Raw genomic sequence first — 10,891 nt, forward strand, 5'->3', positions numbered from 1 at the left:
TGTGGTTTTATGTTTGACTCTGGCCTCCTTTCTCGAGGTATCGGACTTACTCCCTGTGCTCAGCTTTTTATGGAGTCGCTTCACGGGCTATTTGAGTGCTAGATTGGAGAATGTAGTAATAATGAATGGGTTCTTCTACGCTATAAAACCACAGAAGCAGCCCGGCTTTTCTGATCAATGGAAACCCTGGCTAGTAGGCATCTGGTCTGAAGGTGGACGATGGAGACACAATACAAATCCTCTCTCTATTGAGGACAGGAGACGAGACCCACCCGCACCTGCACGGAATTGTTTTCACGAGCCATCCTCATGATAAGCATATATATATATATATAGTTCATGGATCGGAAACCCTTGTCTTACTTAATCGGCCTTTTGCAACTGGGGAAGGGATCTGGTTGGATCCATTCAGTTTGCCAAGCCCCTCGATCAGCTCAGCTCATGAAATTGATATGATGATGGATGGTCCAATTTCTTCCATTGTCGTAAGTAAATAAATGATATACATACATACATACATATATATTGGTGAGGGGAACTTTCAAATAAACCATCCATCGCCTGCCTTCTCATATTCTCTGTGTCTGTAGGTATGAAGAAGTCTTTTTACATAAACAGAGGGAATGGCTGGGAAAAAAACAAATAATAGCACAGAACAATTATAGGTATCAACTGAAAGTTGAATTGAATGAACATAATATATAATATAACATAAGCATATGTCGACAAAAACGCACACGAAGCAAGTACCATCTCCTCTCTTAAGAATTTCAAGTCAATATCAATAATAGACAAAAGTATAAAAGAAAAGAAAGAAAAAGGAAAGGTCGACTACCCATTCTCCAAAATATCATAACCAAGGGATTCAAAAAACAACTATAACTTCTCGACACCATGAGTCCGTCAGATACCCTTAAAAACTAACCCTCCGCTTAAGGATTCCAAAGAGAGGACCAACATCAATATGACAAGGGAAATGTTCTATAACCAAAAAGAACCAAAAGAGGGATAAAAAAAATCCCCAAAATTGCAGTCTTATGGAACCCCTTCCTTTGTTTCAAGGGGGGAAGGGAGAGGGAGAGACCTCTATCATTTGCCCCTAACCATCACTGCTGTTGTAAAAAGATGTGAAGCATTTTCCGATGCCAAACAAGAGAGACATGTCCACAAACTTATGCCCTTCTCAGCCTAATCTCACGTTCTGCCTCGTCTTGATCATCCGCTTTAACGCTGATAGCCAGTATCCGCATTCATCCCAGTCACTGGTGGTCAGTTGTACCTATTATAAGGACACAGCAACAAAAAGAGAACATGAACCTGAATGATACACGGAAATAGTATAGGAATAATAATTATCTTCAAATGTTTAACGAAAGAACCAAACCTGTATTTGGAGGGCGGTGCTGAAGTCACCATTATCAAGAGCCTGACAGAGCTGCACAAGCTTATCGGCAGCGTTCCTTGATATATCTCCGCTGTTGAGCTTTGCAAATAGGTCCCCTATCTTCCTCGAGTTATCTTCAATCTCACGCTTCTTGCCAGGATTTGCCCGTGCACCTCCAACTGCTTCTGAAGTCTCATTGAAGAGTCTGGTCAGCGTTGCAATAACAGGTTTCTGGTGGGCTGCAACAGATAAAGAAATCAAGGAACCACCATTATCAATTTATCAAGGTGCCCAGTACAGAGGCCTGCTAATTGAAAGATCAATGAATGACGATGGGAACAAAAGCCTTGGATCATACCAGGAACTCTTGAAGTATCGGCAGTCTGAACAGTAGGAGGTGGGGCAGCAGGGGCAGCATGGGCAACAGGTTGTACAGGAGCTGGTTGACTTGGGCTCGCAGGCTGCATTGTGCTGGGCATCCCTGGTCTCTGGACAACCCCTGGGCCAGTAACAGGCGTGAATCCTTTAGGTGTTGGTCCGGGAGCAACAACCTGTGGCGCTCTCGGGGTAGGAACTAGAGAAGGGCCAACTGGAGGTGCCACAGGTTGAAAAGAAGCATTGTTCGCCTGAAAGACATCAATCAGCATTAAAATAATGCTGCCAGTTGCAAAAGAAGCGCCATAATGCAGTGATCATGAACACAAAACAAGCACATCAACATACAGGATACAACTGAGAGTGCAATGTAGGTGCCTGGTACTGCTCAGCATTTCTCAGCATAGGAGGAGCTGCTGGTACAAATGTTCTCGTAGCCAGTTGAGGATCAACAGGAGCTGGAGGAAAATTTGGCTGGAAATTGGAAACACCAAGGAACAGAAAACAAATTAGAATGAATTAGAGAAACAATGTGGCAAAAACACCAGTATGATCAATGCCACAATTTCTCATGTACGTCGACATGCACATGTTCAGTATAAAAACATGAGGGACGCTAGCTATTGTTCTAGTTTGAGGGCATAGTCTTAGTAAATATGGCTTCTTTCTTCTTCTTAATCACCCAAAAAGACCCTGTAAAGTTATATAGTGAAAAATGCACCCTTCTAAACCTCATTTCTCTCCTGGGCAAAACCCTTATATATTGTCCCATCAAGTGGAGGGTGGACGGGTGCAAATTGACATTTGTACCAATTAGAATTAGGGCAACATACCTGGGGAACTTGAGTTGCCGGGGTTGGAACAAACATTGTAGGCTGTGGGCTAGGTTCCTGATATGGTGGAGTTGGAGTATGGTATTGCGGGACAGAAGTTGGATATGATGAGACGGCAGGAGCATTGTATCCTTGCCCAAATGCGGAAGAGCCAAAAGACTGCCGGTGATTCTCCATGTAAGGACTTCCATGTTGTGAATGCCAGGAAGAGTCAACAGCCTCAGCTTGCAGAGCTATGTTATTGGCTTCTATTTCTGTAACAAGTATGCACGGCACCAAAATTAGATTACCCAATTGTTGGGATTAGCAAATAAGAAAAGAGCTGCAAAACCAGAGCTTACAGATACATTTCAAAGTCGCAATGCATTGAAGGAAAAAGTAATCATAGTCACACCAGAGAAAATAAACGAGAAACTTTAGTTCCAAATGAAAAAACAATTATCTGCCTCATATACACTGCATGTCATCATCAAAAAGGAACATGCTTTTGCATCTAAAATCCTCAATCCTTGAAAAGACCAAAACAGGACACAATGATAAAATCCTTTATGGAAAATATTTGCAGTCACAAATATCAGATATACCAGCTTCAGTGGAGAAGGCAATGCGGTCCTTTAAGATGGAAAGTTCAGGTGACAACTCATCTGTCCCGAGAAGCTTCAAATACTCCATCGCTGTTGTTAAAAGGCCCTGACTTGCTAAAATCTCTGCATACTTCTCAACAAGCTTGCATACAGAAGCACTGAACTGCTTCTGTCCACTTGCCAGTGCAAGGACTATGGTCTTCTCCATCAAATCCTACACCAGGAAAACAGGAATCCACCTTACATGCTATTTTGCTTTGTAAAAAACTTCTTCTAGGTAACTATAGCAGGTCTTCCATGCATGAAAGAACGGAAACTACCTGAAGAAGGTCAACATAGGACTTTCCTTCAGATGCTAGATTCCTTGACCATATCTCCACAGTTTTGTCAATGTTGCCAGCACAAATAAAACAGAGTGTTGCAGCCAACATATTTCCATCAGCCACAAGCCTTGATCCAAGCGAGTTACAGAGCTCACTCCATTCTTCTCCCTGAGCAAACTGTTTTTTTTTTTTAACCACCCCAAAATGATAATAAGGATATATCCAGTAAGTAATCGTACAGAAAAGTTCTTAAATATAATTGATATCTGGAAATATTAAAGCGGTGCATGTATTTGAAAATATATCAAGTACAATACATTCTCAATCCAGGTCAAATCACTTACAGTACAAAGAAGGGCAAGTGTCTCTTTCCAGAACTTCAGGGGTCTGGTATTGACATGGCTCTGCATATCCTTGTTCACCATTGCTGAAACGGTCTGAAAGGACAAACAATACACATAAATATCCCAAACAAGCCAGCTGAATGACTATTACACATACAATCTGTGATTCCTATCATAACTTTTTTCCGGTAAAGTTGAAGATAAGTATCAGAGAGAGAGTTAAAGAATCATTCAATGCTTTCAAGGCCTTTTAGCTACCTTTAAGTAAGGAGACCTGCTCATCTTCAGACATCTGTCACGAGTACTCTCCACCAAAGAATCACCTCCAAGAGGAGCAATAATCAATGCATCAGCTATTCTATTTGCAGTTACGCACAATGATACAGCACCCTTGAAGTCTCCCACAACCAAAGCACGTTGGACGCTATCATCAAATGATGAATCAGAGCTCTCCTCCACTCCATCCGGTTCATCAGGAGTTGTTTCCTTTGCAGTCTCCTCAACAATGTTGCCATCATTAGGAAGGGATAGAGGCATGTCAGCCTTGGGACTAGGAAGATTGTTGAAGAAATCTTCACCATTATCAGTAGCGAATACAGCACTTTTATCATCCCTTTCAAATGCTAAATTATCTGAAGGCGTATCACTAAGCCCAAGTGCGCTGACTTGCTCTGATAGATCTTCTTGCAGGCTGTCTTTGGTTTCTGAAGGCAAGCTGAAACCAAGATGTGTAAGCAGCTTTGACCTTGCTGTCCCATCATCTTCAAGCAGAACCCTCAAGAACCCCCATGTTTCTCTATCATCCGTGGATCTGCAAAGCAAAAGTTTAGTTAATATATTCTTAAGGTAAAGAGCTGGTCATCAGTCGAAATAACATACTCGCATTCTTGAGATTTCTTTTCACATAAAGCTCTCAAAGATGATCTTTCCCCGTTGTGTATTGCAGCTTCAAATTCTGATGAACGGCTTACTAAGGTTTGTTCCGTAACTACATTGTGCACAAGAACCTGGCAATGTGGAAGAGGAAAGAAATAAATACGTAGCTTGAACTATATGCAAGCCATCAAACAATAAAGCATACCTCTGAGGAAACAGAAGGGCCTCCCGTCGGAGATGACCTCGATTGGAAAGAGACAAGCTTGCCTCCAAAACCAAAAGATGCACCAACTGGACGTTTCAACCATTTTGGAGCTCTTAGTGGTCCTAAAAGTAAAAGAAAATAAAAAGCTCATTCAGTATCTGGATAGCCAACAGCGACACTTACTTAAACAATCAGATTATAAACTCCTAATTGGTTGGTCACATTTGTGAAATAAGGATTATCCACTTTAGTTCGAGATCAAAAAACATCAGCAGGGATTTTAGTAACATATAAGGTCATTTTACTGACCATTAAGAATATTGAAAAAAGATATATAAAGGGCAAACCACCACAAAAGACATGGTAAATATGGGCACCAGCTTTAAGGAACATGTTTCTTCTTATTGATCCCACTGAATAATATGGAAAGACCAAGCAAACCAATAGCCTAAAACACAAACTGAAAAAAGTATAAATAAGTTACCGGCGCCAAAATCGTTATCCCTACCAACATGTCGGTTGCAACCCTGCAAAACAGAGAGGGCCCTTTCATGAGAGAGGAACCATTCACCATGCAAGACCAACTCTTTCCAACAGGTTACACAGAATAGCATACAAAACAAATGCAAATTTATCTCTTAAATTCACTATCAACTCTCAACCAGGTCTATTGAGTATGCGATATTCACGTTTGGCAGAAGAAGAATTACCAAACAAAAAAAAAGAGGAGGCTAAAAGTACCTCAACATTGTATATGCCGATCTTTCCATCAAAAGAGGATGCTGATATGATACCAGGAATCTTTGGATACCAGTGGACATCAAAGTTCCAATTTGAACCGGCGGGTAATTCCGAAACAATCTGTCCAAAGGGGATGCACAAACTAAGCTCAGCATGGCAGGCAGCAGAAAATCCAATACATTGAAAGAAACATCACACAAAAAGCAGCATAAGAAATTGAAATTGCATCCAATATCAGAAAGGAAGACAGCCCATCATCTACCTCTCCAGTTACAGTATCCCAGCATATAGTGCGATTATCTTTAGCACACGTCAGCAAGTACGAGCTATCATTGGGACACCATGACATTGCAATAACACCTAGTATAATATGCAAGGAAAGAAATGGTTAAGGAGAACTTTTATGTAACATGTCACCCAACTGGTAGCAGAAAAAAATTAAGTACATTCTAGTCAATAACAATGAAGAATTCTTAAAATGAAAAAATGGTAGAGCGAATAAGAATGTCCATACCTCTTGTGTGCCCCACAAATTCCTTCACGGGAGACATTATATTTCTCATATCCCAAAGCTGCTTGCAACATCACCATACATTAGAACCTAAACAGTCATCATTAGAAACAATAATACAAAGCCCATGTTATTACCCGAAGGGTGGGTGAACTATCTTCGTCAGAAGCAACAACAAGTTGAGTTGCAACATCAGGATTCCACTGTAAAACTGAGCACCGCTTTCTAACTGGATCAGGAAAACTGCCATGTCACGAGATAATCATGTTAGCGTGAGATTATACCAGATTGAAGTATCAGTCTGTGCTACCATAGAAGTACCTTATCACGGGTTTTTGTTTCTTTAGGTCCCAGACAACTGAAAACATGAGATCAATATATCCCTGTTAAAGGCAATACGAATATCACTTGCAAACAAATAAGATAATAACCTTTATATTTCCTCACCAGTTATCCCGGTATATGAAGTGGAGGCTAATATATGTTGAACCTTACTATTCCAAGACAGATACGATATTTCACCTTGAGCAGAACCACCGCTGCCCTGCAAAGAAACTCAGATAGCTCATAGTAAATCCACAAGTCATGCTATATAAATAATACTGGAAAATCTGGGACCGAAAATTTTAAAGCTGAAGAAAGAAGGGGGAGGGACGTGTAGGGGAGACATGCATCAAAATTTACCCATTGCATAATGTTATAATTCTGTCACCAAAACAAGAATAAAATAAGAGCTCATGTGGCAGACAACTCCGTGCACTTGAAAATTTTGCTTGGTGTTAGTGATTGAAGGATGCCACTCACACCTACTGGTAGAATCAACTAGTGAACAGCTTCCACAGTTAAAACTCTTGTTTCTGGAATCTATCAAATTTTGACACGCATCATCACTGTAAGGACTGGGATCTAATTAACAACAGCATACCTTGAGAGGTGGAAAATGAGAAGGTTCGGCTGGGGCAGCCAAATCCCATATGCAAATTTCACCATCTTCAGCACCAGAAGCAAGTAAATTCGGTGTAATGGAGTTAAACTCAAGGCCACGAACCTGGATTAGGAAATGAATACAATAATGCCGACAAGCCTACCAAGTTCGCAAAGGTACAAGCATTATTGAGTAATACCAAGCAACCGGATAGAAGAAAACTTACAGGCCCTTTGTGCCTAGAAAGATGCCCAACAAGCGCTTTCTCCCCTTCGGAGCTGGAAAACATAAATTATAAGATTTGGGCAGGAGGATGAGTTTCTCAAAAGAGACGGTAAGCTCAAAGCAATGGCGAGCGCACAGTACACAACATTCACGCAAAAATTTAAACGCATTGTAGACTTTGTACTCCAACACTGGAACTATCAATTCAATTCTCACAATTAGCAATAATCAGGTATCTACGATTCATTCATTCCCACAATTCACTTGAAATCTAACTCTAAATCTAGTGCCAAGACCCCAGAACTTAATCCAATAAGAACAGATCAAAAAAATTCAATGGAGGAGCTTAATTGGATATCTCCACCAATTCATCCGAAATCTTAGAGTCCCTGAGGAGAACAAATGGCACGTGGAATCTGAATTACCGGATCATAGCAAGTGGGTTCCAGAGATCAATGCTTCCATCAACGAGTCCACCAGCGATCAATCCGAGCGAGAATTGACCCGACGACGATCCGTTTCTGCCCCAAGAGAGCCGGTTGAACCGCTCGGAGCTGGGCGACTCAGCAACGAGGGGCAGATCCTTGTCGTCAGACTGGAAGTCGACCTTGAAGATCTCGATATTGGCCGTGGAGCTGAAAGACATATCCACGGCGCCGGCCATCGTTCCCGCCGCCATGTACCCACCATCCGGCGCCAGTGCCACCGACGCCGATCTGTTCACCCCCTTAATACACGCCATCCCCGAATTCCACAAACCTCCGCAGACAGATGAACTCTATGTATCAGCAGATCAATTGAGCTATAGACACAGTGTGTGAGGAAGTATTGATCGAAGAATTCCCCGGTGATCTGAGAGTCTAGGGTTTGCCCGATCTGATGAATTGCGCATGAGAGAATAGACAAGAGGGGGGGAGAGAGAGACAGAGGAGAGAGAGAGTTCCTACTGAGAGAGAGAGAGCAGTGTCGTCGTTGATAAATTGTCTTCCGCCCATCGACGGTTTCCGTCAGTACGGGGTTAAATAAGAAGACGGCGTATTAATCTCCTGCGGGCACGACAGATGAAACCAGCCAATGAGAAGGAAAGGTCAGGGGTACTTTAGTCTCTCCAGGTATTAAATGTGGTTCCTAATGTGCACTCGTCGAGCACCTATTGGCGAGATGCAGTGGATGTAGGAGAAGCGACAGCCCGGGACTTTAACGTACTTGTCATCTGACCAGTAATATTGAGACACGTACACATTCCTGTCATCCGGAACGGCGAAATATACGTTAGCAACTTTTAAAAAAATATTAATATTTCAGTAATTTGAATTAGGGACTTAGGTGGTTCTTTTTTCCCTAATTAAGTGCTTAAAATATTTGTTCATCGATTAACGGGATTCAAGTTGTTTGCTAATCCAAAATGAAATTGCCTTAACTTATATATACATATAAAGCTGGACAGTCTGGACCAAAGTATATGGTAATGTCACGTGGGATGACACTATATTACAATTGAGTTACTTTTCAGGTCATCACTAATGAAGACGCTGCAAATAGCATAAAACTGTGATGTCACCTTACTCGTGAAATTTCAAATTAAGTTCCTCATTCAATGAAATACTAGAATTTCTAAATCGTTAAAAATTCATAAGTTCTAGGTTATGGTAGTTTAAAATGTCCTAACTCATAGAAGTCAAAAGGTTTTATATTTACGGAAGCCCAAAAGTCAAAACCTTAGCCAAAGGTTTTGCATAAAAATAAGGATGCGACGACGGTGGATTTATGGACGAATTTAAATTGATAAGGTTGTAATATGTATACTCTCCTAATTTTATTGGCTGTTGACATTTATTGCTGGTATATGTTCAAATGACAGTGGACTTTGTTGTTATTGCTGTTAAGTATATATTTTTGAGTTTATGTTATTTTGATGCAATGTAGTATGAATGTCGATAGTCTTATTGAGTTAAAATGATTTACTAATTTGTGCAAATATAATTATGTGATTGAAGAATCTGTTATACATACACTATGCATAGTTGTATCATCGTATATTTATTCCCGCTTCATTTGATAAATTATATTTGTAGTTTTATTAATTTCTAAATATTAATCTTATATGCAATAAAATATAATATTTTATAGGTTGGACAACCTACAAATCAGGTGAATTGGTGGATGAAATTTCATTTTTTACATAACCTAATCAGATTATGCTACGGATGTATCGTTTCTAATTGTAATCGTCAATCCCAATAGTAGTCATTGTTTTGTTATCTTACTAATTTTAGCACGTATATATGTGCGGGTATTTCATCTAGTTAAATTAAGTAAAAAAGCCTCTTACTCATGTAACTCAAAATCTACGTTTTTTTGCTAAATCACTCAGTCAGCTAGCCATTTCCGAAATTTGCAGCGATATTCCTCAAATTTTATTAAATTTGCAAATCAATCCCATTTCTCTGTGAAGTATCAGAACACTAGAGAGAGAACATTACAGAGCAGGGCAACTAGGGGCAATGGAGGGCATGATCTCAGCCACCACCTCCCAAGGTGAGGTCACCAGCGACCTTGAGCTCATCGACAACCTCACCTTGGGCGATGGTGGCGGGATTAGAGCCTCCACCGCCGAGAATTTATAGTCTCTCTCGACGACCTTATCATGGATGGTGGTGGCCGAGATTGGACCCTCTACCACTTAAATTCTCTCCTTTATCTCTCTTCAAGCGCAAGAGTCAAAAGAAAAAATTTTGTGGCAGAAGTAAAAAAAATATCATCAAAGTTTTAAGTATCTTTCTCCTCACCAAACAAAATCAACTTATTTTCTTAATTAGTAAGTGCTTAAAATTTCAGCATTTAAATTAATTGCTGAAATTTTAAATCCAAACGAGCACAATCTTAATTGGCCTTGTAAAAAAAAATTTTATTATTTTACTAGAAAGTCATCGTACACAGTAAGATATACATACGAAACATATAAAAAATGATATTATCGAAAAAAATATCAAAATGATTATCTAAGATATATTTTTGATAATCTAATTACAATTATAAAGATATTATTAATTGGAGTAAACTAAATCTACAACTCTTAAATTTGAATAATCAAGTTTTATATTTTCATGTTGTTATGTTGTTAAGATAAGACTAACACTATGTTTAGATATTCCTCATTAAAGGATTCGGGGGAGGAGTTCGGATGGTTATGGAAGGCTAGGGAGGGGAAGGTTTTGAAGGGTTACAAAGGGGTTTCAAAATTTTTGTTTGGATAGAGCTCAATAAAAGGTTAGATTTTGGAGGGATTTGATTGGATTCTTTTTATTATTTTGGAGGATTTGAAATTATGGCATTTAGAGGGAGTTTAGAGGTGTTTCAAGCCCCTTCGAAACTTTTATAAAATTTTACCATACAAGGTTATCAGAGGGATTTACGATACATCCAAATCCCTCCCCCTCCGAAAACTCCCAAACCCTTCCATCCAAATATAGCGTAAAAATATAAGCAAGCGAAATTCATCGTAAAATAAATTTGAATACTCGAGTCTTAAAATAATTTTTCTTCCAAACTTTGTGTTATATAT

General features: G+C 39.8%; 1 protein-coding gene across 1 annotated transcript; it reads right to left on the bottom strand.

Moving 5' to 3' along the window:
- Positions 1-679: 679 nt before the first annotated feature.
- LOC116193204 (protein transport protein SEC31 homolog B) lies at positions 680-8,308 on the bottom strand. The gene is made up of 21 exons (XM_031522002.1): positions 7,752-8,308; positions 7,328-7,379; positions 7,102-7,224; positions 6,624-6,720; positions 6,498-6,534; positions 6,314-6,419; positions 6,180-6,237; positions 5,928-6,025; positions 5,666-5,785; positions 5,409-5,451; positions 4,925-5,046; positions 4,723-4,850; positions 4,102-4,654; positions 3,844-3,936; positions 3,497-3,676; positions 3,177-3,390; positions 2,593-2,846; positions 2,108-2,233; positions 1,743-2,010; positions 1,385-1,623; positions 680-1,279 (listed from the first exon to the last, which is right to left on the bottom strand). Exons 1-21 carry the CDS (start codon positions 8,066-8,068, stop codon positions 1,184-1,186), a joined length of 3,324 nt encoding a protein of 1,107 aa, XP_031377862.1. The 5' UTR covers positions 8,069-8,308; the 3' UTR covers positions 680-1,183.
- Positions 8,309-10,891: the final 2,583 nt, after the last annotated feature.

This window comes from Punica granatum, chromosome 1 (assembly GCF_007655135.1).
Source record: "Punica granatum isolate Tunisia-2019 chromosome 1, ASM765513v2, whole genome shotgun sequence".
In the NCBI taxonomy this organism is placed as follows: domain Eukaryota; kingdom Viridiplantae; phylum Streptophyta; class Magnoliopsida; order Myrtales; family Lythraceae; genus Punica; species Punica granatum.